The sequence below is a fragment of the Thamnophis elegans genome, chromosome Z (genome assembly GCF_009769535.1).
Source record: "Thamnophis elegans isolate rThaEle1 chromosome Z, rThaEle1.pri, whole genome shotgun sequence".
NCBI lineage: Eukaryota > Metazoa > Chordata > Lepidosauria > Squamata > Colubridae > Thamnophis > Thamnophis elegans.
Window position 1 is genome coordinate 13503182 of NC_045558.1, and position 17046 is coordinate 13520227.

Genomic DNA, 17046 nt, shown 5'->3' on the forward strand with positions numbered 1-17046 from the left:
ACATGTTGGACTCAGTTGTGATTGTAACTCAAGGACTATCTGTATAACTCATTTGTACAACTTCTGATTCATAAAGATGTAATGTGTATAGGTAAACCAAAAGGTTGGCAAATAATACAATATAGAAAGATGAATGCATGAGCAGCCCTCAATTGACCCCAGATTACTGTTGCTAAGTGACACAGTTGTTCAGTTTTGCTCCATTTTACATTTTTTTTGCCACAATTAAGTGAATAACTACAGTTGTTATGTTAGTAACATGAGTGTTAAGTGAATCTGACTTCCCCATTGGCTTTTCTTGTCAGAAGGTTGCAAAAGGGGTCACATAATCCCAGGATGTTGCAACAGTCATAAATATGAATCAGTGTGACCATGGAGATGCTGCAATGGTCAGAAACAGGGGTGGGTTACTACCGGTTTTACTACCACATGCAATGCATGTGCAGAACAATTAACAGTTAACTGCTCATGTGCAGTCACTAAAAAACAAAATGGTGGCGGCTCAGTGGCAGCGAGGGAACCGGTTCAGGGGCATGGCAGGCCTGGGTCGCTGCCGGTTCTGCGACCCAGGCCTGAATTCCACTACCGGTTCAGCTGAACTGGGCCAAACCGGGAGCAACCCACCTCTGGTCATAAGTGTGAGAAATAGTCATAAGTCACTGTTTCCAGTATAACTCTGAAAGGTCACTAAACAAATGGTGGAAAATCAAGGGCTACCTATATGCTATTTTACAGGACGGAAAACAGAAACTTTAAAATTGTACAGTTAACATATTACAGTACTACAGAATGTCTGTATTTAAATGTTTTCAGGACTCAGAGCTTACCTTCAATAAGGTGGGGAGAGAAATTATTTTTTTCTTTTTCAGCAAAAAGTCCCTAAGGCGTTTCTAGTCACTCATAAATGTAGCTATTGTACTTTCTCCACTCAAAACAATCAATTTGCCACTTATGTTAATTGTGTCACCTTCATCAGCCATTCCTCTGCTGTGAGTTCCATTTTGGGGCATATAATAATCTTGTAGCAATTGTCATCTATAAACGCAACTTTCCATAACAAATTTCTAATTGCCATTAATTCAACTAGAAAATCTCCAGTTTCAATTGAACATTAATCTTTTAAAAAAAGGGGGTTTTGTATTTTTTTTTGTATATCTGAAACAAAACTTTCTGTGTTTTTTTTACAAGTTCACCAGGCATGATATAATGAGCCTTCATATTAGTTCTAAGGAAATAACAAGGTAGAAGACATTTATCTTAATGTTCTTTTATGGCATTAAAATCCAATACTACCTATAGTGGCAAAATTTGTCTCTGGGATTAAAATATGTAGAAATGATATTACAGATACTGTAACAGTAGACCTGTATGCTTACATTTAACTTTTCCAACATGGATGTTTTTGTTTTGCTTTCTGTGGCTACTATGTATGCTATTGAATCAATTAAGTCAGGGGACCCTAACCCTCAGGCCATGGTCCATGGCCTGCCAGGAATCGAGCTACGCAAACCAACCCAATCTATGAACATAGGTGATCCAGCGAATTGAGAAACCATGCCCCCACCAAGCCTACAGAAAACCTCACTCTTCAGAACCAAATCCTGGTGACCAAAATAGCAATAGCAGTTAGACTTATATACCGCTTCATAGGGCTTTCAGCCCTAAGCGGTTTACAGAGTCAGCATATCACCCCCACAATCTGGGTCCTCATTTTACTCACCTCGGAAGGATGGAAGGCTGAGTCAACCCTGAGCCGGTGAGATTTGAACCGCTGAACTGCAGATAGCAGTCAGCTGAAGTGGCCTGCAGTACTGCACTCTACCCACTGCGCCACCTCGGCTCAAAAGATTTGGCAGTCACTGAACTAAGGAATCAAGTGAGCTAAATTAAATATTTTATGTAGTAAATTCTTCGGAGACAATCTGCTGTTTGATCTGCTGATTTTTATTCTTTTTCACTTATTTTATTGTCCTTGTATTGCTTACAATCATGTATGGCTGCGAAAGTTGGACCATAAGAAAGACTGAGTGCCAAAGAATTGAGGCCTTTGAACTCTGGTGCTGGAGAAGAATCCTCCGAGTTCCTTAGACTGCAAGGCGATCCAACCCGTCAGTCCTAGAGGAAATCAACCCTTGACTGCTCTTTAGAAAGCCAGATCCGGTTGATGAAACTCAAATACTTTGGCCACCTAATGAGAAGGAAGGACTTACTAGAAAAGAGTCTAATGCTGCGAAAGATTGAGGGCAAAAGAAGAAGGGGACGACAGAGAATGAGGTGACTGTATGGATGGAGTCACCAAAGCAGTAGGCGTGACCTTAAATGGACTCCGGGGGATGGTAGAGGACAGGAAGGCCTGGAGGAACCTTGTCATGGGGTCATTATGGGTCAGACATGACTTTGCAAGTAACAACAACAACTGCTTACAATCAGTGTTTTTTAGAGTTATATTCGCGGGAATTCTGGGAATCGAAGTTCACACATCTAACAATAGCCTATTTTTCCATAGTAATTATAATATGGGTTCTGTACTTCTACTATTAGTAGCAAATACAATTCTTATAATTAGTTCTTAATGTTAAAAATTATCACAAGTTTGTATCACAGTATCATAACCTCTGTAACAACAAGATTATTACATTTCATATGTAAATTCTAATTCTGGTAATTTTATATAGCTTGCTACCATGTTTCCCTGAAAATAAGACAGGGTCTTATTTTCTTTTGACCCCAGAAATAAGCACTTGGTCTTATTTTTGGAGAGGTCTTATTATTTTTGAGGTGCAGGGAGCAGTGAGCATGGTCACGTCATGGCTGCTGCTGTGTTGCAATATTTTCGGGGGGGGGCTTATTTTGGGGGAGGGTTTATTTTAGAGCATGTGCTCAAAAGCCCAATTGGGCTTATTATCCGCGGAAGTCTTATTTTTGGAAAAACAGGGTAATGGTGAATTTTATTTCACAATAAAGCCTAGCTTTTTGACTAGTAATTTTTAGTTTGATTGTACCTTGTTTTACTATCCATATTCTATTGCCATATTTTAGTCTAGTTGGATACCTCTTTACTCCTCAAGTTTAGATTGGCCCAGATCCTACAGCCTTTCAAAAAATCTATACACTGAAATAGTATGTGTAAATGGCCTTGGCAGAGGAGAAGAGATGCGGCCTCGAAAACATTCAGATAAGAGAGGGCATTGCTGGCAGCTGTATAATGGGCAGAAAAAGGAGGCTCCGAAGGGATCTTCTCCCCCGCCAAGTTCTCAGGTTGTAAAGGAAATGCTGGGAGATTTGGACTTTGAAACTTGCAAGTTTCTGTTAATGTAGTCTTACAATAAAGTAGAATTAGACCATTTGGCTCATTTAGCCAACCTACAAGACAATATAAAAGGCTTTGGATATACTCCCAGACATCAGGGTGATGCCAATGGGGCTTCTTAGTTTATTTTTTTTAACCTCATTATAAAATCTATAATTAGCTGTTTTCAGTTCTTTTTTAATACCAATATTAAGGACAATCCTTATAGTTACATCTTAGTGTTACCAAGATTTACAATTCTGAGTAATCTCTATAATTATTAATATTATTCCATGCCTTACTTACTTTTTTGAATAGTTATAATTGTGTCTATTTTATAGTGGCTTATATCTGAAAATAGAGAAACTGTATCAGGAGTTCCCCATGAAGGTATCAATACTTGTCATCGGATTTTTCTGAGATGCAGTAATCTTACATAAATTTATGTAGGATACAAAATAAACAATAAGGAAATCAAGCATTAAATATGCAAGTACATGTTATTATTTTTTTTACATCTCCCAAGTACGATCTATACACACTTTAAATTTTAAATACACTATATCAGAAACAAGGAAACAAACAAACAGACCCATAGGAATTGAGAATAGGAATTCATTATTCATTTAAACTTACATGAATTCATCATCATTGGTATGATTTAAGTTTAGAGCAAAACCATTAAACTAAGCAAAATGTAGCTTTCTATGCAGCATTATAAAAAACAATATCTCCTTTGAGTAGTTTTTTTTTTTTTACTTTTTCCTTGAAAAAAATTCCTTAGGCTTCTTTCAAGAGTTTTGAAAAAGTTACAAAGGAATTTGGAAAGTGTAAACATACTCCCCTCCCCTTCCCTAGTGCTCTCCAGATCCATCTGGCTTCATTTCGACAATCTCAAGACAACATCGTGTTTGTACAGTCTGCGATCAGAATTGTAATCAAACAGCCAGGCCTGTGTAAAACTTAGCCAATATCATCATCATCCTCATAAAATGGAATTAACATCATTATGTACTCTTCTAAAAAAATGGCCAGAATTTCTCTATACTGTTATGTCTACAATATGATCACAATGATCTATATAATCTCCATGATTAATTAAACTGCAAAGATGTTAATAGAAATATTAATATGTTCCTTAATTAGGTTTATATGTATTATATTTTAATAAACAAAGATTTTCCTTTCTTACACTGCTTTTAATAGATGTTTATAAAATCTGAAACAAATAAATTTTTATTCCTGATCATCTTTATTATTATTGCACATTTTATATTTACTGATTATTATTTTGCATATTTTACAGATTAGGCAAGTATCATCACTGAGGCAGCTATAATTCCTATGGTTAATCAACTACTATCGTATTAACTTTTAACTCATAACAAATCAATCCAATAGTTAAAAAATAGTTTCGCAACAGATGTTGAAGTCAAATTCTGCATTCCTTCTAGTTATAACCTGGTTAATCTTGATATTATTCCTTCAATATTCAAAAATATCAAAAACAGTCTCTCTTAAGAGAACTGTCATACTATTTCTGTCTAATATAGATCTCACACATCCCCCAACAAAAGAATAAAAGTTTATAAAGAAAATCCACCTTTTTTAGAAACCTGTATATTAATTCTGGGCCACACTCAGTTTTATAATTTTGCTAGAAGTTCTTTATTTTTGTGAAAGAGGCTTCCATAAAAATAAAAATAAAACCCTAAAGACTGAGTTCCATTGTTTTGTGCCAATGACTTCCATAATTTTTACAAGGTGCAGATTCCTCGGCTGCAATTTGAAAATGGTCCATAGGAATTTCTTCATGATTCAATACACTGAATTCCTTTTGATCAAATGGAATAGCACATAGCTGGAGAGGCTGTAAGCAGGCAGGCAAATGATTGTTCAATGAAAGGCAACCTTTACACGCACCCTGGCCACCTGTAACTACAGAAGTGCAAAAACACAACACCCCAGGAGTTTCACCCAAATTGTTCCTTTGAAAGGAATTTCACAATCAAATCCTCTTCCATCAAATAGAAGGATCACAGAATACAGATTTTTTTTCTCTCATCCAGGGGCAGCTATGATTTCATGTCTTTTTATTCGAAATTTACTGAATTCCATGGGATGTATTTCCAAAAAAACCCCCAATAAATTTGCAAACATATGGGTTTACTGTGCTTAGAATGTAATCATGGATCTATTGCATCATTTTTAATTATTGTCACCTTATATTGGTCAAATTTGCAAATGCCTAATGATCACCTTCGCTTTTTTAAAAAAAATAATCTTCCACAGCAGAAATAAGAAACCATGAGTACAATGCATGGAATGCTTAGAAATTCAATGATCCTGGTCAATTCTGTGTAACAGAGACAAACCGACATGCATAATTGCTCTTTACTGCCTCCACAAATCTTCTCGTAATTTTGGAAATCACGGAAATATGATTATTATTATTAATATTTTTAAAAACTCCAAAATACGAAACAAACGCACAATCAACCTTCGTATTCATCTCTTCCTATTGCACATTTATGCTATCGCAACTCAACAGAGATCATTCCAATAGTTGGAAAAATCGCCTTCCTAGAATGCCATCCGTATCTGTACACTACATTTAAGGGAGAGAGGGAGGGGAAAAAGGGGGGGAGGGAGTGGAAAGGACGAAAAAGAAAGAAAGCCGCGGCAACTCCATCAGACGCCACTAGAGTTCTCCTTTTTCCGACGATCCGAGGCTGTATCCTAAACCCTGTTTACCCCAGAAAGCTAGAAGTGTGCAGACGGCCAGGAGCGAGGAGGGAGAGAGGGGGGTTCTTTGAAAAAAATTCAGACACAATAAAACTCCGATGGGGAGAGAAAATATGTAGCAGGCGGAGGAAGCAGCCGCGGCCTCGAGCAGGAATTGCAAACTTTAACCTGCGCGAACTTCTTTTTCTCCGCCTGCAGAATCTACAACTGCTAGAGACGCCGCCGGACAAGGTGAGGGACCGGGGTGGAAGGAGGAGGAGGAGGAGGAAGAAGAAGAAGGGGGGAAAAGGGAGAGAAGGGACCGAGAGGGATCGGCGAAAAAAGCCAGTCCTTTCGCTTGTCCCCGCCCGGTGGAAATCCCGAGCGTCTTTTATTCCCTGGCTCGGAGAAGGGAGTCGGGAGGGAAGGAGGGACGGGGGCAAGCAGGGAGAGGCGGCGTCTCGGGGTTGGCGGTGAGAAGAAATTCTTGTTTTTTTTCTTTTTTAAAATAGGATGGAGGATTATAAACATGGCGCCTTAAAAAAAAAAAACTACAAAACCTGGGTCTGCTAGAGTCAGCCGAGGGAGGCAGAAGAAGGTTGAATGCGAGGACGGAGGAGGAGAAATAAATGCCGATGGGGACAGAGATAGAGATGCAGACGCTCCGGAGAGCGGGGGGGGGGGCGGCGGACGTGGGGGGGGGGGAGGTTGCACAAAATCAGAATACAACGGGGTGGGGTAGCGGGGGCGAAGGCAGGGGTACTAACCGCCTGGAGAGCAAAGCCTACTCGCTCTTGCAGAATGCATGGGAGGGGTGGGGTGGAGGGTGTTCTCTCTTTCTCCACTCCACCTTTCCTCCTTTCTTCTACCTCCCGACCCGTTTTATCCCCGGAACCTCGTGTGAATCCGGGGGTGCCACCTTGGGGGTGGGGTGGTAGTCGATTCAACCCAGCTCCAGGCCGAGACGGGAGATTAGCGCGAGCAAGGATGATGGGGGGGGGGGCTTCCCGGACTGACCACCACCACCCCTCCCGCGGCGGCGGCCACCTGCGGGGAAGAAGCGGGGGTGGGGAAGGCGCGGAGGAAAAGGGGGTGTGCATATGCCCGTCGCTAGGCGGGAGCAAAAAAAAAAAGACGGGGTGGGGAGGAACTCCGTCCCTGGAAAGGGCCTTCTCGGACGGGGAACCCGGGAGTCGCGTGACTGGAGAGGCCCGGGCGACTCGCCCTCTTTCGTAGCCGCAGCCTCCTGGATGGGCCTCCCGCTCGGAGACGCCCGCGCTCGCCTTCTCGTTTCGCTGGGGCGGCTTTGGAGCAGGTCTGGGCCGGATAATGGCAGGCAGGCAGGGGTGTGGGCGAGGGGGAGGAAAGCCAGGCCTGGAAGGGGAAGGGGTCTTTCGTGGTCTCTGCCGTAAAAGCCTCTCCGGTGAGCTCGGGCTTGATTTTAATCCTGGTTTTTAAAGTAGGAAGGGGAAGTTTTTGCATCCTCCATCAAGGGGAGGGGAAGGAAGGTTGTAGGTGGCCTTTGGAAGTTGAAAATGTGGGGTGGTGGTGGTGAGGATGAGGATGGTCAAAATAATTGATAGTAGTATCAGACTATCCTTTCGCAAGGATAGAGGGATTGAACTCCAGTCCATCTGGACTGAAGTAATATACCTCTTAGGAGATTTGTTAGGACTTCTGTTACCCCCTCTCCCTAAAACCCCAAAGATTAATCAGGAGACGGGCCCAAGGGGAGGCACCTTTCAAAGGATGAAGATTGAAGAAGGCATATGCAGAAAAAAGTGCACCCTCCCCCTCTTTCTGATCTATATAAATTGCTCATGGAGAATTGCTTTGGTCTTTCCTGGAAAATATTTTCTCTGCTTTTAAAAAAAAAATCAAGTTAATAGATTGGGGGTGGGGTTTCTACTAGTTGAGCTTGTAATGGACTGACATGGTGTACCTCCAGTTTAATGGATGACAGATTTATGTTAATCTGGCTGACTTGTTAATAGTCATTATTTTGTATTAATTAACACTTTTTTTTCCTTTTAAGGCTGCAAGGTTATCTAGAGAATAAAGTCCAAATGAATAAGCCAGAGTGAATTTGGTGGGTTTTGTTTGCTTATCAGTTCAATTTATAGCCCACCATTCCTTGAGCTTGATAACAAAGTCATCCTTACACAAGATTTCAAGAGGCCTGGAAGAGATTGAACAGGTTGTTCTCTTGTGGCTGGTTGTGGGGATTCAGATTCCTCTACCAGATACAATGATTGGGCTGACTTGTGATTATGTGTTCTGCCCTTGCAATAAGGTTAAGAATTGTTATATGTGTCTAAAGATATGATAAGGTTTCAAAAACACATTTATTCCAACCTGAATATTTCCCATCTAACCAAAATTGTATTTGTTTAAGTTCAAGGAGTCGATGCAGAATTCTTCAGGGGTTCTCACTTGTTGTGCTCTGGATTGGATGCATGCCATTTATTTTTATCCAAGGGTGTTGTTTTCCTTGTATCCACTTAATTAAGTGTCCTTTGAGAAGTCATTTTCTTACATAACATCTATATCTTAAACTACATTGAGCAGACAAGTAAAAATAATATTAATCTAAATGCTGAATTTTCTCACATGAAATGCATATTTAATCCAGGAGCTGGTCCAGCAATGATGTATATGTACATTATAAACCTTTGCTCTCCAAAAGAAATCCCCCAAAACTCACATAATTAAATAATCTATCATAATATTAAATGATGAGAAAGTTGATTTTTATTATGTTGATTTTTTTAAAAAAGACAACAATGTTTCAAGTATGAATTTCATTATCTGATTTTACTAGCACTAACACATTTAAAAAAAAACAACAAATTTATTATCTGTTTTTTTCTCTCCACCAGGATGTTTGAATTCCAGCATTTAAATCCTACAACATCTTTTAATTATTAGAACAAATCATGAACAGGATAGAAATTTAGCAAAAATAAAAATAAGGCTAGTTATAATGGGTGGCCATTATAAAATGTGCAAAACTATAGAGTGTTTTGGAATAATGGGGTTTTTAAAAAGGATTTGTGGTCTTATGAACATATTGTTGTATGTGACAGCTCCTATTTAAATATAATTCCATACACAATAACCAAGTCAGGTAATGCTTGAAACCTCTCCATTTTAGGGTAGATCTATGGCAGCATATCTCCTCTCTGTTTGGAAGCCACTCTTAAAAGCTGCAGCATTTCAAGAGGTCTTGCAAGAATTTTTGATTGGTCCTATCAGAGGCATGAGTGAAATCTGGGATAGGGTCAACTGGACATTTAATATAATTCCTCCTAAAAACCCTTTCTAATTTTTGCAAAATAGTTGTCAATAATTAGAATTAAAGCAGCAAGTTATATGGGTAGAGTAAGGAGTCCCTGCACATTTTACTCCGCAATTGTTTGCTAAACTACATTCATTCATTCATTTCATTTCCTTTATTTGTATGCCGCCCTTTTCCCTGGGGGGGACTCAGGGCGGCTCACAATTCAAAAAGGGAGGGGGGGGAAGACAAACAGTATTCCAATATGGAAACAATACAGCATATTAAAAGAGAGCACAACAGTCACACAATTCGGGTGGGGTTGGAGTCTTAACCCCAGGCCAGCCGGGACAGCCAGATCTTCAAAGCGGTGCGGAAGGATTGGAGGGTGGTGAGGGTCCGAATCTCCACGGGGAGTTCGTTCCAGAGGGTCGGAGCAGCCACCGAGAAGGCTCTCCTCCGGGTAGTTGCCAGTTTGCACTGGCTAGTAGATGGAATTCGGAGGAGGCCTAATCGATGCGATCGTATCGGTCTAGTGGAGATAATTGGCAGTAGGCGGTCTCTCAAATACCCAGGCCCACTACCATGAAGGGCTTTATAGGTGATAAGTAGCACCTTGAAGCGCACACGGAGATCGACAGGCAGTCAGTGCAGCTCGCGGAGGATAGGTGTAACGTGGGTGAAGCGAGGTGCACCCACAATCGCTCGCGCGGCCGCATTCTGGACTAGCTGAAGTCGCCGAATGCTCTTCAAGGGCAGTCCCATGTAGAGCACATTGCAGTATTCCAGCCTAGAGGTCACAAGGGCACGAGTGACTGTTGTGAGGGCCTCCCGGTTCAGGTAGGGACGCAACTGGTGTACCAGGCGAACCTGGGCAAATGCCCCCCTGGTCACAGCTGACAAATGATAGGGGGCATACTATAGGGGGCATACTCATCTCCGTTTCAAGGCCATAGAGCCAGCGCTGTCCAAAGACACTTCTGTGGTCATGTGACCAGCATGCTGTCATTGAGTGCTGTTACCTTCCCACCAAAGATGGGTAGAGTGCATTTAAGGAATTATTGCTTTAACCTTTTTGGTAAAATAATTCCTAATCAGCCCAGCCCATTGATACAGAGTTAATAGACAGTAGTATCCAAAAATTGGGCAATGGGTTGGGCTAGAAAACCTCCAAAGTCCCATCCAGCACTATGATTCTATGAAATTATTGTATTGACTGGGTTAGTTTCAGTTTGTGATACCTGGGAATTTGGAAAGTCTAAGAGATAGACAAACATACACCAATCTTCAATCTCTTGTGATTAAGGTGGTTTGAGACTTAGTGGCTTCTTGGCTATAAACAGTTATTAAGGAATTTTGTTATTTTAATCCTAACCTTAACCCCAATTAAAATAATTTCTGATATATCACTTCATTATTGTATTTTTATTAACAGGTCTAATAAATTATAATTTTTAACTGCTATCTGGACTACATTAAGTTAAATAATAAAAATAATGGAATAAAATAATAAAGATTTTATCAGTATTTTCTTCATTAAGTTTTCCATGGACTAGCTTTAATTTCAGAAAGTGAAATGAATTTTACAGTACATTTATACAATGAAAGCAGACATTCTACCTGAAAAATATCTTGAATGTGGAATATTACATAAAATTAAAATTTCAACAAGATTTTACATTGTTCAATTTGCCAACTCTTTTCAACAGTTAAATCCTTTAAATCATGGGTGTCAAACTCAAGGCCTGGGGACCAGATCCGGTCCATGGGGTGCTTAGATCTGGCCCAGGGGGCCACCCTAGAAACAGCAAAGGACCAGTCTGCAGTGTGTTTGCCAGCAAAAATGGAGCTCAGCAGGGCCACGTGAGGGTTGCAAGATGCTATTGCCACCGAAAACGGAGCTTGGGATCCCATTTTCACTGGCAAAGTGCTCTGGCCCCTACAGGGACCCCTAACACAAATAATTGCTAGCTGGCCACACCCACCCTGGCCACACCTCCCGCCCCTCATGGTCAAACTCAACATTGATGCAGCCCTCAATGAAATAGAATTTGACATGCCTTCTTTAAACCATATTTAATGAATTAATGAACTATTTTCTTTATACTTAATAAATGACAAATGTAACTGTTGTATAGTTGAAAGATCTAGCAGTCAATTTTCTATAAGACTATACCCTCCAGTCAAAAGATGAAAATAATTTTTGACCAGAAGTTTGCTTATTTTGGTTTGTTATAATGTGAAACTTGTTTAAGGAAATTTGCTTGAGGAAGCAAATTTAATTGGATCCAGTTGCCCAATCATAACTAAGTTTTCATAACACTTTTGGACTGGTAACCTAGGTCTTGGATATCAGACAAAACAGTTGAGTAAATGAGATAGTTCTGCAGGACACAAATTAATAGCAATAGCAGTTAGACTTATATACCGCTTCATAGGGCTTTCAGCCCTCTCTAAGCGGTTTTTACAGAGTCAGCATATTGCCCCCAACAACAATCCAGGTCCTCATTTTACCCACCTCAGAAGGATGGAAGGCTGAGTCAACCCTGAGCCGGTGAGATTTGAACAGCCGAACTGCAGAACTGCAGTCAGCTGAAGCAGCCTGCAGTGCTGCATTTAACCACTGCGCCACCTCGGCTCTTGTCAAATTAACTTGACACTTTTCACATTGGCTTCAAAGTAGGCTCCAAGCCAGAGATTGCCTTAGTTGACTTGATGACTGATCTGTGTCTCATAGTTAACAAAATAACCTTTTTGGTGTTTTTTTAAAAATCAGTGACTTTTATACCATCAACCATGATATCTATCCATTTGAATCCTTTTGGATATTTGGAAACAGGAACACACATTGCTGTATACTCTATAACCTTTTAGTAACATCTTTAAGTTTGTCTATTTTTTTGTCAAGGAAACAAGTATGAAAACACATGACAAAATGGCACAAATAAATGGATCAAAATAAGCAAAACATAGCCATAAACACATAAAAGAATACATATAAATGGGACAGTAGGACAGGGATGGTAGGCACACTGGTGCACTTATGCACACCCCCTTAGGGACCTCTTAAGAAATGTGTAAGGTCCACGGTAGACAGCTTAAGATAAAAGATATGAGTGTTAGAGGAACTAACAGGATCTAAATTAGACACTAATGCTGTTTTGCAGTTGATAATTGCCTATACTAGGGCAAATAAACTAAAACTAAATTCAAATAAGATTAGAGGTAATTAGAAGATGGCAGCTGATGTATCTCTTATAGTGCCAATTTGAGCTAGTGATTAAAGTACCAAACTAGAAACTAGATATTGAGCTCTTATCTCACCTTAGTTGTGAAAACCAGGTGGATGATTCTCAGTCCAACTCACGTCATAAGATTGTTATTGGAAAAATAGGAGTTTTAGGTACATTCATCACCTTGAGTTATTTATAAAAAAATAAAGTGTGACTGGAAAAAAAATTAAATAAATTATAGATAGAATGCTTTATTTTCAGAAATGTATTCAGTTTGAGAATGTTCCTGAGAATTGCATCCTGATTTATAAGATTGTAACCAGAATCATACCTTCACTTTTAGTGAGGTAGGTGCTATCTATGTATATAACATATAGCTATCGCACAAAATTGAAAGAGACAATGCTACATCTGTCCTAAAAGCATTATATTGGCTACCAGTTTGTTTTTGGATGGGATACAATATGCTGGTTGTTCTCTTCGAAATGTTATTTGGCTTGGGGTCATATTTCCTGAGTAAATGTCTTCACCAAATTAACTGAATTCATTTGGAGAGGTGTGCCTATACCTAGCACAGGCTTATCTCATGGCAATTTTTCCAATTCTTGCTCCAGTTTTTTTGGAATGCATTCTGAACTGAAAGTAAATTCTTTGCTTGCTTTTAAACTTTAAAAATCATGGCTTTGAATAGGCATTTAATTTTTGATTATTTCGATCCATTTTAGTTTCTCATACTATCCCTTCTTCTACTAATAATAATATTGTGTGAGACATGAATGTATTTGGGCCTGACAGATGGAAACTAAATCTGAAGGATTTTGAGTTTATACTAAAAGTAATTTTAGTTTAAACTTTATTAAAAATACATGGCATGATCATAGTATTATTGTGACCAATTTACTAGTATACTAGTTATAAATATTTCCATTTTCATTTTAGAATAGGCCAAATTTGGGTTGAAAAGTTCTAAATGATCAATTGATGTCAATACAGCAGAGAAAGTCAGAAAAGTCTTTGCCCCTCTCTATTGGTCATCCATATTTTTGCAGCACAGATAATGGCATGCTTATTCTGTCTCATCTTTAATTTCTATTTGTCATCAGCCTTGAATCAAAGAGGATATTTAGGATTTTCATTAAACAGAGATCGAAGTATGGTTCAGAGCAGTGCACCTCAACTGCCCAGCAACAGTTCAGAATAATTTTTCTTTATGTAATAATATCAGTATTTACATGTTTTATTTGTGATAGGGGTCTATTAGAAGCAAAGCACGTAGACATGTAGAGAATTGGAGAGAATAATTTGTATTAGAACATAATTTGGAGATTTAATATCCAGAATCTCCATTTTAAAAGTTTTTGCTGCTGTTGTTAGAATGTCTTTATTTTGCTAAAGAGATATATGGCGGATTAATCTTTAGGAAGAAATTACCAAAAGTCTTTTCAAGAATTCCATGCTTGAACTTATTAGAGTCTGCTCAAGTTTATTGAAGGTGGTGGAGGTGGATAATCTATTTTTACTTTATCACTTTATTGTCATATTTATCCAAAAAGTATTGATATCTGAAGCAACAGCTTCAACTAATTCTTACATTTCATTTGGTCTTTCAATATGGAGTTCTGGCTGGGACCAAAATCTTTTTGTAGTCCATTTTTCCACCGTTGTTTTTTTTTTTTTTAATGTTATTAGGACTATAATGATTAAGCCTGTATTCAAACACACTTTTCTATTATACAATATCTCAAAAAGAGTTAGGTTAATGTATTTAGCCATGCTATTTATTTGCAAAAGATCAAGCAATGAACTGCATTTTTAAAAAGAGTTGAGTTCATGCAATGTTATAGCAGGAATGTATACTAGACAGATTAATCTAGATTAATTCTCTCAAATGGACAGTTGCCAAAAGGATGAAAATGAATAGGGATTATTCTGTATATGGTATTTTTAAAGAGATTAGTAATTTTTGTTACTGTATTTTCCTGGCACTCTTAATTTAGCAAAATGAAAACTTTAAAATATTAGGGCATTAGGAAATGTTTTCTTGTTTGTCTGAGCATAGTAGTGTTGCCTAACTTTATCAGGGTTTTTCCTTACAGTTATTTTATAGAATTGGAAGGTGACAAGAAACATTTATTGAAAATGATCTTAAAAGAAGTAGAAACACCCAAGATACCAAATTATTGAATATATTACAATATAGTTTGTATTTTGGCGTTTTGACATTGGAAAACTGTTTCCTGCAAGTCTGGTATTATTTATTATAACATGTAGTAGAAATAAGAGGGAAGAAAAACTTCTGAAAAGTACCAGTTCTTTTTGCTGAATGTTCATCATTCAGCACTCTTACACAACAATTTGCAAATGTTGGTCAACCCTTTAGAGCCAATGATGATCTGAAAAAATACAGGGATTTTATTCGTTTGTGGAATCCTTGGTCCTGCCGAACTTGGTGGTTTTCTTACAGACATTTCATTACCAAACTAGGCAATATCATCAGTGTTATGATGCTATGATTTGTTTGTTTGTTTGCTTTACTATCTTAAGTTGGAAGTACAGTACAGTCAGGATCATCTGTTTTACAGACTTGCATTTAAAACATGCTGAACCATCAAAGAAATGATTACTTATTTGCTGTGAAATGGGGTGCCTGATGGCTTGCAGTCTTACTATACTGTCAAATATTTTACATTTGAAATAATAAGCTCTACTTTTTAATGAGCTATCGCTTTGTAATTTGCATAGGCATACACCCAATTGCTTATCATTGTTGGTACTGGCTGACTATCTTAGGTTTTATTTGCAAATTATGTTTCTGTTTTCATTGTTGCACAGAAATTTAATTGCTCACTGCTGTTGTTATGTATTGGAAAATAGGTGGCTTCCCCCCCCCCCCATTAATTAAAAGCAGTATTCTAAGATAAATCTATTGCAATGCAACCTAACTCTGTAGAATAATCATAGCATTTCTTTGAAGGCAATCTTGATCATTCTTATAATGTTACTTGTTACAGTTTTGTGCATTAGAATTTCGTCATTTAATGAATGTTTGGAATGATAGTTAATTTTATTGGTTGCTAATTAGAATGGCTATATATTATCTAAACAAGCTCAGTAGAGCAGTTTGGTCTCTTTGCTGCTAGCAAATTGTGAATAGTGAATTGTATATATTCACTTGTATATATTGACCATCCTGATTTCTAAAAAAGTGAATTGCTACAACAAAAGTAGAAGAATTGGAAATGTGTTTATGGACTGGAAAATACGAAGCATTCCTTATTCCTTAGCAGGGACTTTCGCTTTACTATTGCATTATTTAATGATTTATTTAATTGGATTTGTACCCCGCCCTTTTGCATTGGTGAACACATAGCAAAAACATCAGGAACAATACAAGTGTGTTTTACTTGCCAGAGAAATGCTATGCAATGCTAATATGTAATCGGTAGGTATATTAAGAGCCAGCTTCTGAAGTCTGGGTGGTCAGATTTTTCTGACTTGGATCCTTTTCACTCTGTGTTAATGCTAAATATGCTGTCTGGTAACCTTGATGTTAAGGATACTCAAAGAAAAAGGTTGCTGTAAATTATATGTTTAATGATAAGAACAATTTGTTTAACAGATTCTTGGATCTCTTGCCTCCTTATTATCAGTACTTCCGTGCATTTCAAACAGTCTCCCACAAAGTGAAAATTAGGTCCAGCTTTTTCATTCTTCTAATTTTGACTTCAACTAAAAAGGCTAGTGATAAAACCTGGACCTGGCTTTATTTCTGGAATACTGGAAATGAACTTTACTGTTCACTTCTACAAATTACTCTTTTTATTGTCTTGGTTTCATTAACATTGCTGTTAAATAACAGTTGATTTAATCCAATTGTTTTGCCTTATAAAATTATCAGTAATAAAATATTTTAGCATTCCTCAATCATTTTTAAATTTGAAGCTTTTGATTGAGAGTGAAATTGTAAATTGGAACTTAATTTCAGTCATTGCTTTAAAACAAATTCTTTTATTCAAGTTTTATTCCTTTTATCAGTCAAATTGCCTGGACAGTTTACATTTGGCAACAGTGTAAGTAAAATTGCCAAAATTTGAATGTATTAAAACAATGATCAGTAAAAAGTGGCAAAAATGTGAGGCACAAATAAGCCATAGCGGCATGGTTTCACATGCTGCCTGCACCCGGTGGATGGGGCTTTGCTTGTTTGCACCAGGGGTGGGTTCTGGCAGACACTACTGCCAGTTTGCTAGTGGGCACGCTGTGCACGCATGCACAGTACAATAAAAATTGTACTGCGCATGCGCAGAAGCTAAAAACAAAATGTCGGGGCCATAGGCACCACCTGAAGAACTGGTTCGGGGGTGCAGCAGGCCTGGGTCGCTGCGGGTTCCAGCGACCAAGACCACCAAATCACTACTGGTTCTGCCGAACTGGTGGGAACCCACCACTGGTTTGTGCTTCCTGGTTTCTGGCATGCCGAGGACTGATGCCATTCCACAGACTTGGATTTTGAGACCCCTATA

At 38.5% G+C, this 17046-nt stretch overlaps 1 protein-coding gene and 1 long non-coding RNA gene across 12 annotated transcripts in view; one reads left to right on the forward strand and one right to left on the reverse strand.

The window, feature by feature from the left end:
* The window catches only part of LOC116520414, a 29663-nt gene extending 22546 nt beyond the window's left edge, over positions 1-7117 (reverse strand). For both annotated transcript variants that reach the window (XR_004256779.1, XR_004256780.1), the window contains exon 1: positions 6781-7117. This is a non-coding gene — a long non-coding RNA (uncharacterized LOC116520414). The remainder of the gene's footprint in view (positions 1-6780) is intronic.
* ZMYND11 (zinc finger MYND-type containing 11) overlaps positions 5986-17046 on the forward strand; it is a 113470-nt gene continuing 102409 nt past the window's right edge. For 2 of the 10 annotated variants that reach the window (XM_032234596.1, XM_032234603.1), the window contains exon 1: positions 5986-6265. Coding sequence is in view for 7 of the 10 variants with exons in the window: in XM_032234591.1 (XP_032090482.1) it covers positions 7264-7328 (65 nt within the window). In the remaining 3 variants the exon portion in view is untranslated. Of the gene's footprint in view, positions 6266-6411; positions 6487-7183; positions 7329-17046 lie in introns of those variants that run through there. The other 8 variants (XM_032234592.1, XM_032234595.1, XM_032234597.1 and 5 more) reach the window with 7 other exon arrangements.